At 34.9% G+C, this 19573-nt stretch overlaps 2 protein-coding genes across 4 annotated transcripts; one reads left to right on the top strand and one right to left on the bottom strand.

The window, feature by feature from the left end:
* Positions 1 to 1003: 1003 nt before the first annotated feature.
* On the top strand, positions 1004 to 14285 carry LOC105194069 (protein mini spindles). Of its 3 annotated transcripts, none has more exons than XM_039457115.1 (22): positions 1004 to 1271; positions 1768 to 1838; positions 2472 to 4355; positions 4466 to 4736; positions 4840 to 5382; positions 5592 to 6022; positions 6442 to 6588; positions 6744 to 7013; positions 7330 to 7533; positions 7618 to 7753; positions 7824 to 8017; positions 8083 to 8282; positions 8464 to 8610; positions 9256 to 9435; positions 9716 to 9875; positions 10218 to 10376; positions 10582 to 10769; positions 10857 to 11019; positions 11207 to 11380; positions 11535 to 11684; positions 11893 to 12067; positions 12510 to 14285. In XM_039457115.1, exons 2-22 carry the CDS (start codon positions 1779 to 1781, stop codon positions 12635 to 12637), a joined length of 5964 nt encoding a protein of 1987 aa, XP_039313049.1. In that variant the 5' UTR covers positions 1004 to 1271; positions 1768 to 1778; the 3' UTR covers positions 12638 to 14285. The 3 variants fall into 3 exon arrangements, with proteins under 3 accessions (XP_039313049.1, XP_039313048.1, XP_039313050.1); XM_039457114.1 differs by having other exon boundaries at positions 1005 to 1271; positions 6741 to 7013; XM_039457116.1 differs by lacking the exon at positions 8464 to 8610 and having other exon boundaries at positions 1006 to 1271; positions 6741 to 7013.
* Positions 14286 to 14541: 256 nt separating this feature from the next.
* Positions 14542 to 19094, bottom strand: LOC105194068 (transmembrane protein 165). Its single transcript, XM_011158796.3, has 6 exons — positions 18706 to 19094; positions 18131 to 18332; positions 17476 to 17651; positions 16732 to 16914; positions 16546 to 16651; positions 14542 to 16442 (listed from the first exon to the last, which is right to left on the bottom strand). The coding sequence occupies exons 1-6, from the start codon at positions 18826 to 18828 to the stop codon at positions 16363 to 16365; spliced, it is 870 nt and encodes a 289-aa protein (XP_011157098.1). The 5' UTR covers positions 18829 to 19094; the 3' UTR covers positions 14542 to 16362.
* Between the last annotated feature and the right edge of the window lie 479 nt (positions 19095 to 19573).

Genomic DNA, 19573 nt, shown 5'->3' on the forward strand with positions numbered 1-19573 from the left:
CCGACAATCCCGTTTTTCCGAAATCGCGTGACCGAGCAAACTTTAATATACGTTAATAACGAGATGTAAGCGTTCATCTTCTGTAGAGATCAAATTTTGTTCGATGTGATCTCCAGCATTGAATACCGAAGACTCAGGAACCAGAGGAGAGAAATTCTCGGTTTATTTGTATCTCTACATTAATTAAATTAATTGGAAATTAAATTTCACGCGACGAGCAACAGTTTAAATTACAATTGGATAATACAAATTTAATAATTTTTTCAATTTCGTAAATGATTCGTGAACGATTAATGTCTCTTGCAATTGTAAAAAAAAAATATTGATCGATCGAACTTTCGTTATAAAAATTGGTTTTAAATTTGTGTGAATGTACACACAAAATAATACCGCATATAGAAATGCGCAATATTAACGTGACGATATGATGGTTATTATTTATAGCTCCGCACACATTCGGGGCAAAATATTTTCCTCTTGCTTATAATTACGCGCAATAGTTTTACGTGCGTAAAGAAATCACGCGTGTTTTTTTTGCAGTCCGCTGTAAAATGAAAGGACAGTAGACGAATACGATTCCTCGATGCGCCATGTAAGGTAAAGGAACGAGACGCGACATAGAAGCGAGATACGATCTGTGAGGTAATTTCGTAACAAAGGTTATATATCGTATATATTCTCCATATATGTATATACATAAATATATCGTGTAACAAATATACCTGTACGTACACATGAAGGGAAAACGCAGTAAAGATAAGTGGCAGCCCGCTTTTCTTCGCACTTCCTTGCACCTTCCTGCGTTTGAAGCGAAACGAGTTCATAAATCCAGGCATCGGCGAGAGCGAGAACGAAAGACCCGAGTGCGGAAGGTGCAGACGTAACGGACGCGCGCCTGCGTGTGAACGGAGCTTTGCGCGCGCGGGACGCGCCGCCTGTCGGCGCGACACCGAACCATCGCATTGCATCGAACCGGGCGCTCACACCGGGATTCCGTTACGCCGCTCTAGATACTCGATCACCTCTCTGTTTGCGTTCCCGTTTGACAGTTATAAGGGGCATGTACATTTGAAAATCCGACGCGACGGACTTAAATGGCCGCGCGAAGAGGTGCCTGAGAGAGCGATCGTCGTCCGGTGATCGCGCCTGCTCCCGGTGTTGCGCCCTTCGTTTCGGCGCGCACCCATCCCGACGTCGCACGTTCTCCGGTGCCACGCGTATTAATTAATCTTCCTGCTCTTCGACATCTATGCCGTCTACCCTGCTGCTAGGTAAGTGCCCGATGACGAGGAACCGCGCTCGGAAACCGAAACTGACCCCGCCGAGTCGAACTGTTCGGTTATTCCGAGTTGACGACACTCGTCGACCGACGCTCGGCGTCCTCCAACCGTCGTTTCTCCGACGAGTAATGAATTAAACGCACGAGGACGTCGTAAAGAGATAACAGACCTCGCGTACGTTACGTCTCCCTTGCAATTTTCAGCTATATTTTGGAGAGAGTTTACGAGGAGGTCGCCTCCTGTTGAATCTGTCATTCGTGAGATTTGATTGAGATCGTTTAATTATTTAATGCAATGTCACTTTTTTTTTTTTCAATACGCTCTGATTGAAACGAGCGTCGAATCTACTTATCGCAAAATTATACACATGTTTACTTTGAACTGTTAATACTTTGTCAATGCAAAGAAGGCATATGTTTACTAGCCCTTTGTGTTACTTCGATGTTACTTTGATGCAAGGGATATTCCAAATGAGTCACTCTTCTAGGATAATCAATCATGGAGCAGGAGAGTACAGAGTATATGAAATTGCCCCTGGAGGAGCGTCTTGCGCACAAGGTATTGTTTAAGTATCTAATATTTTTTATATCCTCTATGAACAGATTGTATTTTTTAAATCAAAATTACTATAATGAAAATATCAAATCAGATTTACAAGATGTTAATCAGCATGCAAGTACATGAATATGCATAAATTTTTATTTTGGAATAATGATATGGTGTAATGCATGTTGGACACATGATGAATGCAAAAAGAATAAATAATGTCATAATAAATTAGTTTTACTGTTTAGCAAGCTTAACATTCATTATTTAGAGGTTGTTATTTGGAAGCGTAATGTTCCATTTTAATGTCAACAAACTAATTCCATGAAAGTAATTGTGTTTATGATGTTAAAAGCTAAATTTTTTAACTTACTAATAGTTCTTGCACATCTGAATAATATAACTTTTTAATTATTATAATTATTATATCTTCTTGGTATTGACATATTATTGAGGAATATACAATTACGTTGGCAATAAATTGCTAATTAATGTTTGGTTTCTAAAAATAAGTTTTGTTTTAACAAATATCTCTTGTATACGACAAATATTTTTTACACTTGTACATACTTTACATACCATTAATATTCTTAAAATAAGTTAAATGTATTGCATTAAATAATGTTCTTATATGACATTATGTAGTTTTGGCGAGCACGTTTACATGGATACGAGGAATGCGTGAAGACATTCCAGTGCATCGACGATGAGAAGTCACCGGAATGGAACAAGTACATAGGCTTTATCAAGAAGTTTGTGGTGGATAGTAACGCGGTCGCACAGGAGAAGGGCCTAGAAGCGACTCTGGCTTTCGCAGAAAATTCCGCGCTTGCCGGCAAGATAGTCGTTGATGTGATGAATGGCATTGTGTCCAAATGCATTGCCGCGCCTAAAGCCAAGACGAAGGAACTGGCTGTACAGATTACGTTAATGTATATCGAGTTCGAGAAGCACGAGGCGGTGCAGGAAGAGCTGCTGAAGGGTACAGAGGCGAAGAATCCAAAGATCGTTTCGGCATGCATCTCTACCTTGACGTTGGCGCTCAAGGAATTTGGACCCAAAGTAATCAATTTGAAGCCACTGATGAAGAAAATAGCGAACTTCCTGGAAGATAGGGACAAGATGGTGCGGGAGGAGGGCAAAGCCATGGTGGTAGAGATGTATCGGTGGGTGGGCGATCGTCTGAAACAGCAATTGAACACATTGAAACCCGTGCATATCACGGAGCTTGAGGCGGAGTTCAGCAATCTCGGCGATGAGAAGGTGGTACCTACGCGTTATCTGCGCTCGCAAAAGCCGAAGAATATGGGCAACAATGGCGATTCGGCAGCAGCAAGCGATAACGGCGAGGACGAAGAAGATGCGGACGGTGCTTTGATCCCGGACATAGATCCGTACGAATTGTTGGCACCTGTGGACATTCTGTTAAAATTGCCGAAAGACTTTTACGAAAAAATTGAAGCGAAGAAGTGGCAGGAGCGAAAGGAAGCTTTGGAAGCGCTCGAAGCGCTTGTAAAAAATCCGAAACTCGAGAACGGCGATTACGGTGACGTAGTGAGGGCCTTGAAGAAAATTATTTCGAAGGACACCAACGTTCTGGTAGTTACGCTGGCGGCGAAATGTCTAGCTGGTCTGGCCGCGGGTCTGAAGAAACGATTTCACCCTTATGCTATCGCCTGTTTGCCTGCCATTCTGGAAAAGTTTCGCGAGAAGAAGCAGACAGTGGTGCAGGCATTGCGGGAGGCTGCCGATGCTATCTACGAAAGCATAAGCATTGATATCATTCTCGAGGACACTCTAGCTGCCTTAGAAAACAAAAATCCGACCGTGAAGGCCGAGACGGCTGCTTATCTGGCTCGATGTTTTGCGCGTACTCCACCTGCGAATCTCAACAAGAAGCTGCTAAAATCTTATACTGGCATTTTACTGAAGACGCTTAACGAGCCAGATCCGACGGTACGTGACAATTCGGCAGAAGCGCTCGGCACAGCGATGAAATTGATCGGTGAGAAGGCAATGATGCCATTCCTGACAGATATTGACAATCTAAAGATGACGAAAATCAAAGAATGTGCCGAAAAGGCGGTGATACTCGTCAAAGTGACGAGTACGAAGAAGGAACGACCCAACACTGCTCCAGCTAAAGTGGAATCGCAGCGGGCGAACAAGACGAACAAGGAGAAAAACGGTAAATCGAATATTGCGAAGAGGCCTAACACCGGTATTGCGATCGGAAAGAAGACAACGACTAAGAAACCGGGCGGTGCATCATCACTCACAAATCTTACGTCGAAGAAAGCAGTTCAGATGGAGAAGAATTATAGTCCAGAAGAGATCGAGGAGTTGGCGGCGCAGGTCTTGCCAGCCGAAATAATCACTGGTCTCGTGGACAGCAATTGGAAAACGCGTCTGGCCGCGGTCACGCAATTGTCGGACACCATCAAGACAATGGATCCGGCAGAGGTGCCGACCCAAGTGATCATACGGACTCTGGCAAAGAAACCCGGTTTCAAGGACACAAATTTTCAGGTGAGGATGAGATTAAGATCAATATATATTTGATTTACCATTTAAAATTAATTTTTAATTTTTAATTATAAAAAAACATGTGAAATACCTAATTTAATTTCCATTTTCAGGTGTTGAAACTACGCGTAGAAATTGTGAAGTACCTAGCGGAGAACCATCCCTTTACAGCCACTGTGACCGAATACTGTTTGATGGACATCGCCGAAAAGCTGGCGGACGCGAAGAACAGTTCGATCGCCACCGAGACTTTGCTGGGAATCGCAGAGGCTACGAGTTTCGAGTACGTGGCAGACGAGGTGGTAGCATTCGCGTTCAATCAGAAGAATCCTAAAGTGCAACAGGAGACACTGCTGTGGCTGTGCCGCGGTCTCACGGAATTCGGTTTGTAATGTTTTCATTTATCAGCTGGAATATTGAATCGCAAGCAAATAAGATACATATGCAAAATATCTAATTTATTAATTTTGTCAAATATCTCTCTAAGGTTTTAGTCTCAACGTCAAGTCTATCATCGAGAACATCAAGAAGGCGGTAGCGGCAACAAATCCCAGCGTGCGCACCAGCGCAATAACCTTATTAGGTACTTTGTATATTTACATGGGTAAATCGCTATTGGCATTCTTTGATAACGAGAAGCCGGCGTTGCGGCAGCTGATTGAGCAAGAATGCGAAAAGCGTAATGGCGAAACGCCACCGACGCCTATTCGCGGCGCCAAGGCCAAAAAGACGAACGCTATCAACGCCGACGATGAGGACGAAGACGTCGAGGAATTAGAGAAAAAAGCGGGTGACAGCGAGTCGGATCTTAACGAGCTGGTCCCGCGCGTTGACATCAGCACGCAGATCACCGAAGCGCTGTTGACCGAATTGGCCGACAAGAATTGGAAAGTGCGTAATGAAGCGTTACAGAAGGTGAACACTCTGCTCAGCGAAACGAGGTTTATTAAGCCGACCATCGGCGATTTGCCGCAGGGGTTGGCCCTACGTCTCGTCGACAGCAATAGCAAGATTGCCCAAGCAGCTCTAGGTCAGTAATTTATATTAATTTTACAACTGTTTTTTTTATTATGTAATAACTTATATATTAATAAAATAAAGTAATTATTAATTATTGAAATTTCTGGTCACAAACTGGCTTTTTAATGAATATCATTGGACTATTAGAAATTTTACTTTAACTTAGTATTATAATTCCGGAAAAATATTATATTTATATTTGTTTTAAATATGCTTTAGGCATATGCGAAACATTAGCGACGGCTATTGGACCACCGGTAAAGCAACACGTTCGCACCTTATTTCCCGGGTTTCTGCAATGTTTGGGCGACAGCAAAAATTGGATCAGAGCGGCCGCGATCTCTTGTATCAATACGTGGGGAGATCAGTGCGGTTATAAAGAGTTCTTCGATGGCGAGATGGTAGGCGATGCATTGAAGACAGGCTCGCCAATGTTGCGATCCGAACTGTGGAGTTGGCTGGCGCAAAAATTGCCTCCTATTCCGGTGAAACAAATTTCTAAGGAGGAGCTTTTCGTATGTCTTCCTTTCTTATATGCTAATCTGGAAGATCGTAACTCGGACGTACGAAAGAACGCTCAGGAAGCTGTTCTTGGTTTCATGATTCATCTTTCCTACGAAGCGATGGTTAGGAACACTGAAAAACTGAAGGTGCGAATTACAAGATATTTTCCATGTTCTTTCTTTTGATTTTTAGTCTCTCGTCAGAAGCGCGGCGATCTCTATTCCTGTAATGTGCTTTTTTTACAATTTATATGTAGATATACAATTTTAATATATTCTGAATATATTTAGAGGAATTCTTATAGTAAAATACTTCTTAGTTTGCTATTAGTTTGAGAAATGGCGTTCAAATATAAATCTGATTATGATCGAATTTGAACCTGGGCCATCGGCAAGCAGAAAGCAGACGCACAACTCTATGTCACGATCGCACACGCGTTTTTTGTATACGAATTTTTTAACTTTTAAAATTTTTAAATAATTTTAAAATTTAATAATCCTAATTATCAATTTAATATAAGAAATAGTACTTATGACGATAATAAAGAGAATTGTAACTCTTACAGCCAGGATCAAGGACAGTAGTAATTGCTGCACTGGACAAAGCTCGTCCTAGTTTACCTATAAAACCTCTACCTAAGAAAGAACCGTCAGACGATAATATCCAGAAGGGTAATGCAAAGGGTGCAAAAGTAGTGAAAGTGATTAAATCGGTAATAAAATTAAACATACATAGTTTAATGAATTAAATCTATGCAAACTAGTGTTGCCTCTATCCCATTTTTTTAATTTAATTATTAAAATATTTTTATAAAGATAGTTTTTGTTCTTTTTACAACGTATCTTTAATCATATATTGTTTCAGAAGGGTGCATCATCAAAACCAGGCAGCGCTCGTAAAAAAGATGACGATGTCGATACTGGTCCGCTGTTGGTGGTCAACAATCTAAAGCACCAGCGTGTGATTGATGAGCAAAAGTTAAAAGTACTTAAGTGGAACTTTACTACGCCCAGAGAAGAATTTGTCGAGCTTCTAAAGGATCTTATGACCGCTGCAAATGTAAATAAAACTTTGAGAGCGAACATGTTTCATTCCGATTTTCGATATCATCTAAAGGCTATCGAATCGCTCACCGAGGTAAATATATATACGAATCAAAATACGTACATGAAAAAAGTCAGTATTCAAATGTTCAATGTCTTATAAATTTTATACAAAAAAAATTAGCATTTTTAATATTTGTTTCTATAATAATCTTTAATTGTATTATATAAAAGTAAAATTAATTTATATTATGTGTAAATTTGTTTGGCTCTCTAAAAAGTGTCAATAAAAATTTTGAAAGTAATTTACCACATAAAATTCGTAAAAAGAAATTATATATATATATATATATATATATATATATATATATTTATATATTTATTCTTAATTTTTATATTCCTTTTAACAGGATCTTGCTGAAAACAGCAAAGCATTGGTGTCTAATCTGGATCTTATTCTTAAATGGTTGACATTGCGATTTTTCGATACTAATCCGTCGGTACTTCTGAAAGGATTGGATTACTTACAATTGGTCTTTAATATGTTAATTGAAGATCAGTATCACATGTTGGAAACTGAGGCAGCATCGTTTATACCTTATCTTATTATCAAAGTATGTTAATTTCGTTTTATTATTTCCCATATTTATTCATCTTTTTACACGTAACATTATTATATCTGCTGTATTGATCAATAGATAGGTGACCCGAAGGATGCTGTCCGTAATGGTGTGCGAGCTTTATTCAAGCAAATGGCTCTGGTATATCCCGTGAGCAAATTATTCTCATACGTAATGGAGGGTTTGAAGTCGAAGAATGCTCGACAACGAACAGGTAATTGATTACCGACTTCCATACAAAATGTTACAAAATACTTGAATTAATAATATGTCGACGCTTGCAGAATGCCTGGATCAATTAGGATCGCTAATTGACAATTATGGAGTTTCTGTCTGTCAACCCACGCCGTCTGCGGCATTGAAGGAAATTGCGAAGCAGATAGCTGATCGCGATAATTCCGTTCGCAATGCCGCGTTAAACTGCATCGTTCAGGCCTACTTCCTTCAAGGGGAACGTGTATTCAAGCTCATTGGCCAGGTACATGAATTTAATTAACTTAAGAAAAAGAAACGTCAATCAATTACGTTTTTTTTTTTTTACAGATATCGGAGAAAGATAAGTCTCTGTTGGACGAACGAATCAAAAGGGCAGCGAAGAATCGACCCACAAAATCCGCGTCCGCTATAAGACTTTCCACGCCCGCGGTCGCGACTTCCAATCCACCGACTGATGACATGGAGGTGGAGGATGACGAAGAAGAACAGGAAGAAATTGTCGAGCCAATGGAATCAGTACCAGAACTGTGAGTCATTTTTACGTTACATTACATGATTGCTGCACTGCTATCGTGTTGATTGTTTAACAAAATAATTCCGTTCTTTTTAATCATATTTTTATTTTTTTTCTAATATTATTTTTTCATGGAAAATATTATTTTCAAATCACTCATGTTCGCACATGCTTCGCTTTTAACATATTCATAGGGCATGTGCCATGGGCACTACTGACAATAAGGACGAGCAAGTGCCTTCTCTGATCATTACGTCCGAGTCTTCTTCAAAAACGGATCAGGAAATTGTCAACGGTCATGAAACGCAAAATCATCTTTCCGATCGAGATGATGCGAAAACGTTTGTTGCTTATTTTAATGATTTACACACCTGTGCCTGTGTCGTGCTCTAACAACATGGTGCTGGGAAATGTCGCGGAATTTTATCCTGCTTGTTTATTACTGAATTTTGTTTTGAATTTGTTTATTTTAATTAAATTTTTTGAGCTTTAATTTGTTTCATTTTTATTCTCTCTCTCTTTCTCTTTCTTTCTCTTTTTCTCTTCCATATGCTTGAATATGCATCTTTCGTTTTAGAAACAGGAAATGCAAAAAGGGTTTATATGGGACTTACACGATTAAAATAATAAATAATATATTCTTTAGCACAATAATTTACTTACAACATATTGTTTTTCCAACTTGCTTATCTTATCAGAGTGATATATATGTATAAAAAATTAGATAATATATAAATTGATAAATACACGAGAATTTCCTACTCTTCTCTACTTCACGTTGCTTTACGCAGTTTATGCAATTTATGCAATTTATTAAAGACTTTTTTACTTTTTTTATTGCTGCAATATATTAATTTTGTTATTAAATATCTTTAATCGATATTGTATTCAAATAGTAGTGTTGGTTCTGATCTATGATGTGTGTTATTCCTTTAAGTGTCAAAGATTTCGTCAACATATCTATATGCAATGTGTTTATTTTCTAGGAATTCTCCTACATTAATGCAAGCAAAGGTTCCAACGGGTCCTTTTGGACTGGACATGGAATTCTTACAGAGGCTTGAATTGAGTGCACCAGTGAAATATCGTAATCCAATATTAGTGGAACCTAGCTTATCAGATTTGAACGAACCGCCAGTTAACGTGTTAAACCCGCCCAAGACGCAGTAAGTTAAGCTTAAAGGGGCACCTAGACGATCAATATTATTGTACATTTGAATATTGCACGATATTATTGATCGTCTAGAGGCTATGTTGGGTTTGTTTTGAATTGTTTAGGAGAATATTGTACAATATTATTGATCGTAAAAAGATCGCAGAGTGATAGAATTATTAATAATTAAATTGGTTATTTAATAATATATGACATTTCATTTGAACTATTAATGGGGTGCTTATTATTAATTGTTATTTATCAAATTACTAATTTTTTATTTAATTTTTTAGAATGATACCAATTTCGCCTCCGAAATTATTAGTGTCGAAATCATCGTCTGTTGTATCACCTACTGCTAGCAGTAAAGATGACACACTCGAGCGTAACATCTTATCTATGGCCAGTATGGATTTGTCTACGGCGATACAATCCATGAATGCAATAGAAAACGTTTGTATTTATTCTTTTAATGTTCGAATTAAAAACATATAAAATTGAAGATTTTTAAAAATATTTAGTATAGCTCTTATTGTTGCGATTTCTGCAATCATATCGTGGGCGTTGGAATTTAAAATTAGTACTTTCTAAGCATTCGTTTTTTTTTAATTATTACAAAATTTTCTGTTCTGAATTTTTACATAATGTGTGTGTGTGTGTGTGTGTGTGTGTGTGTGTGTGTGTATATGTGTGTGTGTGTGTATATATATATATATAATATATATATATATATATATATATATATATATATATATATATATATACACACACACACATAGCGTTTCTACATTACAGTTATTAAAATCTCATCAAGCGGCAAACTTACAATCCAGAGAGGATAAATTCATCGGTTCAATAAATATGCAACTCAAGCTATTGCAAACATATCCGTTACGTCAAGAAAACGCGGACGTATCCAGAGGCTTTAGAAATACTTTCCTAGTTATACTTGTGGTAAGTGTAATTCTCTTAACTCCTAATCATGTCGTTGTTTTGGATTGTATTTTAATGCAAGGGATTTAATATATATAAAGAAAATAAATTTAATTTTTTAACAATTGATAAGAAATTAAAAAAAAAGATTTAGTAGATAAAGATGTAATTTTTATGAGAAACTTTAATTTGAATTAGTGTTTTTAAAAAATTGATTTTTTTCTAGTTTTACGATACCGGATTTCTCGGGAAGAATGTCCCTTTTATGCATTTGAAAGAATTAGTAGATCAGATGATAAGTCTGTTGGCCGAAAACAAGTTGGAGCATTTGCATCAAGCTGGAGCATATTACAGAGTGATCAATAATATCATGGTGAAAATTATTGACAATTCTAATCATACCACTATTATATGGTACGATTTATGATAGAAACAATAACGCGATATTTATTGCGATTATTTTAATTTTTTTTGTATTATATTTATTACTTTCATTTCTAGTGTATTGATCAAACTTCTTCATTCCTGCGCCGAATCAAATGTTCCTTCGAAATATGAAGAGCTGGTGATGAAATGTTTATGGAAAATAGTGAAAACAATGTCCAATTGGGCCGCTGATTTAGATTATGATACGATACTCTTGGAAGTTCACCGTTTTCTTAAGGTATTACAATTTCTTATATATTCGATTATTCAAGTAAATAAGAATATATACAAGAAGAATTGCCATATTTTCCAACTTACACGAGTAATTAATGAGTTAATGTTGCAATTGTATTTTTCCGATTATGTTTTAAATATTTCAATGCAGTAACATATATATATTTATATTATGTATATTATCTTTATAGGATTATCCTACTACGTGGTGGAAGAAACGAAAGTCCGATACTCCGTTACGGACAGTCAAGACAGTTCTTCACAGTATGACCAGGGTGAAAGGCAGTTCGATACTTAATCACTTGACGCTAATAAACAACACGAATGAATCTGAATTACACGCTTACTTAATAAGATTAATTGCGGTTAGTTTGCGTTATATATACATATATATTTTTTTTCAATAATGTTACGTCATATATCATTGATATTAGGTATATATTAATATAGATACATAATTGTATAGATATAATGAAATTATGTATATCATGAATTAATTAATGACATTTATTTCAATAGAGTCTTAAGCCAGACGAGATAAACGCTGCAGCAAAAGCGATACCAAAATCGAATAATGTAGGAAGAACGCCGAAACACTTATCCAAGTCCACTCGTCAACAATTGGCCGAAATTTTTAAAAAGATTGGATCAAAAGAACACATGCAAGAGGTATGTATATATGTACAAATAAATGTCTTTTCAAATATAACATAAAATATATTCCGATTATAAATATTATTAAGTATTCGCAAAAATTGTTAGTGAATCTTTTTTACTTCAAAATGCTTGGTATTGTTCTTACTTATTTCTTAGACTCTTAATCATGTTTTTATGATTTAAATTGCATTTTTAATTATATGATTATATATTTTCATAGGGCCTTGTGCAGTTATACGATTTCAAACTTCAATACCCTGAGGCTGATGTACAACCATTTTTGGTCAAATCCCATCAGTTTTTTCAAGACTTCATAGAACAGGGATTAAAGGAGATCGACCAGGCACGAAAAAACCAAAATATTTTGTCACAAGCCAACAATCAATACTCTACAGGTAAGCAGCGTTAGTTAACTTAATTAATTAATTATAATTAATTATTTTTTTGTAAGGATAAAACAATATTAACAAAATGACTTGCTTTTTTATTGTGTCAGTAAAAAAAAAAAATATATATATATATATATATATATACAAATTAGAAAATTCAAGAGTTTTATTTGAACTTTCGGAATCTGATACGTTGTAATCCATGCAAAATAAAATAGTCTTTAATTATTTAATCATGTAATAAATGGGGTCTCTTTAAACGCACCTTTATATTTTGCCTTGATAAAACTAAGATCTAAAACAAAGTTTGAAAAAAGTTTTTGAAAAATTTTGCTGACGGACAGACAAATGGACAAACAGACGACCAAATCAAAACTGTAAAATGATTTGTTACGCTGCACTATTTAGTAAATAATGCATAACAAATAATGCAAAATGAATAATGCAGAAACCACCGAATCTTCGGCCGCAGTTGCTGATGAAAAGGACTTAATGGATCCACTGTACAGGCTCGAGAAACTCCGAGCCCTCGAAGCACAATGTAGAATGACTCCCTCCCAGCCCAACCCACTATGAATGATTAAGAATAAGTGTATTAATTAGGTAAGCGGGACGATACGTATATACATGTATGTGTAAGATGAGTATATTTGTCCGACTTATTTATTCGCGTCTCAAAATGTTCAATCCCATAGCGTTCATCACTGATTTTCCACCACAGTCATCTTACGTGCGACTCTGCGAGATTGTTTACTTGCTTTCGGTGAATTAATTTAAATGATTTGCACAGTTAACAGAAGACTTAAGCGACCGCGAATCGTAGAAATTAATATAGCTGCACCATCAGACACGCGCTACATCGAACATTGTAACAGTTCTGCGTTCTAACTGTAGCAATGTTACGTTTCTCATAATGTAACGATGATGCGTGCATGCTTATAATTTGTTTCTTCCATCTGTTATGTATAGTTAATAATAATAATAATGTTACTACTTATGTAAGAACGATCATATAGTACATGTATGTATAAGCATACGAAACTTGCACGATTTGAATATCACTCATGTCATACCTAGCATGATTTGATTTTACGTTGTTTATAAACTTCGTATTTTTTTACGCTGGTTATTAAATAAATTCATTCTATTTGAACTCGATTAGATTCACAATCATCATATCGTCGTTATTTTCGCAAAACCTCCTATTCTCGTAGAGAGAACTTTAAATAATGCGTCATTAAAAATCTAGATTTTCGTATTGTCCAAAAAAAAAGAAAAAAAAAATGCAGTAAAGACAGAATTATTAATTAAAAACAAAAGAAAAGAAATTATGGCTTTTTGATTTTCGCTGCATATTTTAATGTTCAAGAATTATATACCTATAGACACCGTACTGAAAAAGATTGATGCCTATTGAAGCTTAAATATCACAAGTATAAATATTTCTTTTTTTTACACAAGTCTTTATATGAAAAATAAAAACTGGAGGCTTCGCGGAGACAACAGCGATCTCTTCTATTTATTAAGGCGCAAAACTGTCATATCCCAATATTTATGGATAGGATCAAAAGATCACAAAGATAGTAATTAGCAATCAACATCGATACCTCGATGTTTATTACTCGATGTAATAAAAAAAAGCGACGTTGAATCGCAAAAAGCTCGTAACTCAAAAATATTCAGAATTAGTCTTTTAAATCTTTATATCTTTTAAAATAAAGACGATAGATATATTTGAGATAATGTCGTGTACGTATTCGAATGTTGATAATTTAACTTCAAAAAATGGTTTTGCGTCATTCAATTATAGTCTCATTATAAATTATATACTATACTAAATTATACATTACAAATAAAACGCGTACACGATATAACTGCAAATTACGATTACTAATGATATCGCAGTTATTTTTCCACTGTTTGCGAATAAACATTACTGTAAGTATTCGTGACTACTAAATTTTTAAGTAACGAGATTTTTGTGGCTTGACGATGTGAAGAATATATTCACCTTTCTACTATAGGTGCAAAGAAGGAACGCGAAGGAAGCGTAGTTAATAATATATAAAAAGGAAAAAAATAGAATCTACTTTATTATCTAAAAACCTTACGACTCGAAGTTGCTGTATTTGAGAACTTCCGAATTATCGCTTTTTCTGAAGACTTACATTCTGTAGTGTAAATAGAACATGTATATACATGCACCAATAAAAATGATATTCAACAAAACTGATATGTCTGATAAAACAGAATTATGGGCTCGAATTTTCGAATGGCTTATTCTTACAATATTCGACAGTGTCTCTAGTAGAATTCCAAGAGTTTTAGTTTTATGATTCTTGTAATTTCTAGTATAATCGAGTCTTACATATCATAAAATAATACGATACTTTTACAAAAATGTTCTAATTTCTATGAAAAGCGTTTACAATTTCTCGGGTTAAAATTTACAAATTTATAAAAATATAAAATATTAGAAATTCGTATAACATGATCTTTATACATAACAATTCTGTATTTGTACATATCTATGTTACAGTTTTTATATATTTCAACATAACAAAATTTTCTTTTATAATACATTATTGTTAAGTTAGTTTTCTGGACGATCTTTACTGTGTTAATATTCGGTATGGTGTGATAGGGAAGAAGTTTATTTACAATTTTATTATATTAGGAATGTTCATTTTTAAACAAACACTCCTTTGTCTCATTCTTTATTACATCAAATCTCGTCTATGCGGCTTCACGTTAGTATTTTGTTTCTATTATTATATATTACATTTCTTTAGTATCTTACAAACGGCAACAAATATGGTACAGGCGATAAGCTTATTTATGTGAAGTACAGTCTATAATGATATCTGCACACAAGCACAGACGTTAGGTACACAAGTTCGGCAAAATGTTCACATTACGAGGATTCCTACGTTTTAGATAAATGCCGCATTATGATTCGTTCCTATTATATAATGCAAAAAATAATTTTCCAAAGATCATGAAGTATGTCATTAGCACAAATAGTAATGTAATTAAATATTGAATTTTCCAACTTAAAGAGAACTTTACGACAAGTATGCGGCATCTCGATCATTTATATATATGATCGTTAACAGAAAAAATTAGATACTGAATTTAAAAATCTGTATTATCATTTAACTTAGCAAAGAAACTTTGTTCCTCGTTGATACTCTTTCAAGCACTTCTATATATAGAGTGATTAATGTAAGACGTAAGATAACGTCAGAATCACAAAAATAAGCCTTTTACGAGAAAGCGTTTCAAATAAAAGTTGTGTGATTTTACGGGGGAAGTAAGATTAGCGTAGCATGTTTGACTTCAAGAGATCATTTCAAGGCTTTGTAAAAAACAGTTTTGTGTTGATTTTGACAACGTCGTTATTTATTTATGAATCTTTCAATTTTCGTATTTATTAACAATTAGGTTCTTCAATCAAGTAAGGCTCTTGAATCAATTTACTTTATGATAAAATGCTTTATATCGATTACTTATTTATTGTATTTATTATATTTATTAAGTTAACTGCTGTAAACAACTTATTCGATACATTTTATTAAGTGTTCAGAGTTGTTTAAAGTTATTTAAAGATCCTTATAGTTAACAATCTCGAAAATAGAGAGGTTCATAGATAAGTAATGAAATCGTCAAAATCATTTTAAAAAACCAATGTTTTGAAAACGTAAACACAGCTTTAAAAATTTGTAAAAAATGTTGTCTTTAAAAAAAAAGTTGTTTTAGTTCATTTTCAAGAACTGTGTTTGAAACTGAAAGTAACGGCGCATAGTTCGAATGAATTGGAAGCTGTATGTAAAAATCACATATGAAATATTAATTCAACAGTAAAATCTTGCTATGATCATTTTGGCCTATCTTCTATTTAATTTGTTATATACAAATCGTGGTCTTAAATCTATAAATTTAAAAAAGAAAAGTGGATCTTGGTATGATCTTGAAATTATCTCTAATAAAATAAAATGTCATCTTATTTTCCCCCACAACATCACGTAACTTTAATTTGAAACATTTTTCGTAAAGAACTTATTTTTTTTAATTATTTACAATTCTCACGTTATGTGAATCACCCTGTATAATTTATATCTAATCTATATTAAGAAAACAGTTCTCTCTCGTCGGCTGGAACTGACACCTGGCTAACTTCGTGATTTTGTAGAAACTGTAGAATACAATTGTACAATATTCTCACAACGTACACGATACATAGTGTTCACGAAGCAGTATAAATACTGATAGAAATTTCGGAAGTTAAAGAAGAGATGTCCTCAAGGGATGTCTTCCACGGGATTGACGAAGAGTGCTGTTATGGCAAATAATAGGAATACCAAACCTCCAATAATGGTCACTAAAAATATCAACAGATGTCAAACTCATTAGTTCTCATTAGCTCCTGACATTGTGATTAACTTACATGTATTGCGTATACATAGTAAAATAATTTGAATTACCTGTCCTCACTGATATTTTTTGCGCTATTATACGCCCTCCTAAAACCGCCAAGCCTGTACAAAACGAATGACCTAATATTCCACCTATTACAACACCGTAAACATCCTGAAAATAACATGATCATAACTAAATGCTGCTACACGTAAAGATGCTACTATCGCGGTAAGATCGTTACGTTACGGTACCTCTCTTGCCGCAAGGATAATGGTTGTTAACTGAGAACGATCCCCCCATTCCGCAAGAAAGGTAAGGGTGAATGCTTGGAGGAGTATTCTTGAAAGCAGCATGAGTGCACTACTTTTAGTGGTTTTACGTATTACTCCAGTCTCAGGATCTTGTACTAAAGTACTCGTCGTCTCCTTTTCATACTGAAAGCGATGACAGTTTAAAGATTATTTAACCTCCTGCAAAAATGTTAGAGATATCATTTTTAGATAAACAACTATCTTTTACACTTCAGAAATTAATTCTGTCAACAGAGTAATCTTTGTAGTTCCTTTTTATAATTAAATAAAAAAATATTTAGATAGACAATACACTGAAACGATTTAAAATCATAAATATTGTATTAGTGTAGAAAAATACTGCATTATATTTCAACAATGGTCACATAATTTTAAGATAAAATTATTTCTCCATTTTTCAACATAAATAGCTCTTGTGAGCCATTATGATTGTAATACAGTTTAAATCAAATTTAAATTTAAGAATTGAGTAGTCCAGATTTTTTTCAGTTTAAGGAACAAAAGAGGGTGGTTATAAACTATTTTTATAATATTATGTATTTAATCTTCTCATTCAGTTAATAATTTTTTTCATATCTACTCTTTACATAAAACGCATACAATATTGTATGTTGTAGATATAAATATATTTATCCAATAAATTGAGAAACATAAAACAATTGGATAAAAATTTGTAATTTTTACCTCATCTTCTCTTTTCCTTAGATCAGACTGAACTTCCTCTAATTCTTCTTGCGCTTCCGTTGGCGACATATAATATCCGTCTCGTAACATTTTTAATCCAAACAGAGCGAAGAGAATTGTAGAGATATAGTAGGTATACGCACGAGGAATTATTGTAGCTGCATATCCAAATACCACTGAAAGTATAAGATACTTCATGTTAACGTTATAATTGTCATTTGTAACAAATCTATTTAAACATATGAGTAAGTTGCAAATTCTTATTATAAATTATAAAAATTGGTACATCTGAAATCCCTGATAGCAAATTCAATCAGATTTTAATAGCAAAACCATCGCTATCTATGTATGTATTAAGGTCAGAATTTGTTAACAGTCTGCTAACATAGTATATCAGCAGACTTCAAACTTTTTGACAGCAATCTGCTGACATCATCAAATATTTCAGACTGTATGCAATTTGTTTCCTTTTTGCCATTTATAAAAATTGGTAAAATGTTATTTTCAAAATCTGCTCTGTAGATTTTGCTATCTGGCATGTTGACTGATGCTATTCAAACAATCTCTAAGGAATTGAGATACATGTACTTTACATGAATTGATCCAGGAATAGTAAAATATTAAATTATTAGATATCACTCTATTGCGATGATACCTGAGAGAATAGTCATCAGTGCGAGAGCGCTTATCGCGCCCACGAATACAGTCAACCTCGGATGCTTCATCGCCATAATAGCGGCGATGAAAAACGTTTTGTCTCCCAATTCCGATACCACGATAACCGATAGGGATGCTACGAATGCATGTACGAAGCCAAACCTGTCCTGTGGTTTTTCGGACACGGATTCCGGCAATTTCTGAAAATAAAACATGTTATAAGTCAAAAGAAATTTGCAGATTCCAAACAGATTCTTTTTTTTTCATTTCTAAAGCTTGTAATTTTATAAATATAAAAATTATAGCCCTTGGTGTGCCTTTAAAGAATTTTTTAAGACATTTAATGAATATTCTTATCTCTTTGATAGCTTTAAATTTTTTTAAATCTTTCAAATCCTTTAAAATTTAAAAATTCAGTTTGAGTCTTGGGACTAGATAAGTATCTTTCGGACTTGAGAATTTAAACGTCGAATCCTTTTTGGATTTAACAAAATTCTTATAACTCATTTTTTTTTTTTACAGATCACGGACGGGATTTGAAGGACCAACGAGAGAAATCTCATGGAAACTTACCGTCGACGTCGCCGACAGTTGAATTTTCTCATCATAATGAGGCTCGATCTCGCAGATAACGGCCGACAGGTAAAAGGTTAAAATCAGGGAGCAAGCGTAAATTAAGTTTCGTGCAGCTCCCATCGTGCGATACTTGGAGGTATAAACTCACTATTGAGAATGATGTACGTGACAGCGCGTTGCGCTTGAGATAACCTTAAAAAAAAAATGTCCTCGCTCCGAATCTACAGAAATCATACCGCGATCACCATTTTGTTTTTTTTCCGTGTTCGTGATTCAGGAGAAGGTTAGGGTTGGGTTGCACCAGGTTGTACGCCTACACCGGAGCTAGGACTAGGAACTCTAGCTCACTCTAGTCAGAGAGGAACCTGAGAGCGGCCACGGCGGCCTTATTCCTATAACGCTTCGAAACTCCCGTACACTAGTGACGCACATCTATTCTGGTCAGAATGGGAACTACGTGTTACATCCATTTTGCAACCCGCCGTTAAAAACAGTGTGGATGTTAGCACGGACAACAACCCACATCCATCTCTCGAGAAATGGATGTAGGTTGTTGTCCGTGCTAACATCCATTTTGCTGCAAATAAAACCTGATGCGTATCGCGTATGTTGCATCCACAACTCTTCTCGGGGCTATCAGAACACAGAGATGTTGGAGAAATTCGCAAAAAAGTTTTACTCAAAAATTTTATACTTTGATTGATATAACTTTTTCGTTTTTCACTTTAACGATTTGATACATTATGATAAAAGTTAGAACTCTTCTCGGGGCTATCAGAACACAGAGATATTGGAGAAATTCGCAAAAAAAATTATACTAAAAATTTCGAAAATTGACTGATATAAGTCTTCCCTTTTTCACTTC

This window comes from Solenopsis invicta, chromosome 14 (genome assembly GCF_016802725.1).
Source record: "Solenopsis invicta isolate M01_SB chromosome 14, UNIL_Sinv_3.0, whole genome shotgun sequence".
In the NCBI taxonomy this organism is placed as follows: domain Eukaryota; kingdom Metazoa; phylum Arthropoda; class Insecta; order Hymenoptera; family Formicidae; genus Solenopsis; species Solenopsis invicta.

Coding starts and splice junctions, on each gene's coding strand:
- LOC105194069 (XM_039457114.1), top strand. CDS start 1,779: ATGGAGCAGGAGAGTACAGAGTATATGAAATTGCCCCTGGAGGAGCGT. Junction 4,737..4,839: donor CCGCGGTCTCACGGAATTCG/GTTTGTAATGTT, acceptor TATCTCTCTAAG/GTTTTAGTCTCAACGTCAAG. Junction 7,014..7,329: donor CTATCGAATCGCTCACCGAG/GTAAATATATAT, acceptor TCCTTTTAACAG/GATCTTGCTGAAAACAGCAA.
- LOC105194068 (XM_011158796.3), bottom strand. CDS start 18,828: ATGGGAGCTGCACGAAACTTAATTTACGCTTGCTCCCTGATTTTAACC. Junction 18,333..18,705: donor AACTGTCGGCGACGTCGACG/GTAAGTTTCCAT, acceptor TTTTATTTTCAG/AAATTGCCGGAATCCGTGTC. Junction 17,652..18,130: donor ACTGATGACTATTCTCTCAG/GTATCATCGCAA, acceptor TTATACTTTCAG/TGGTATTTGGATATGCAGCT.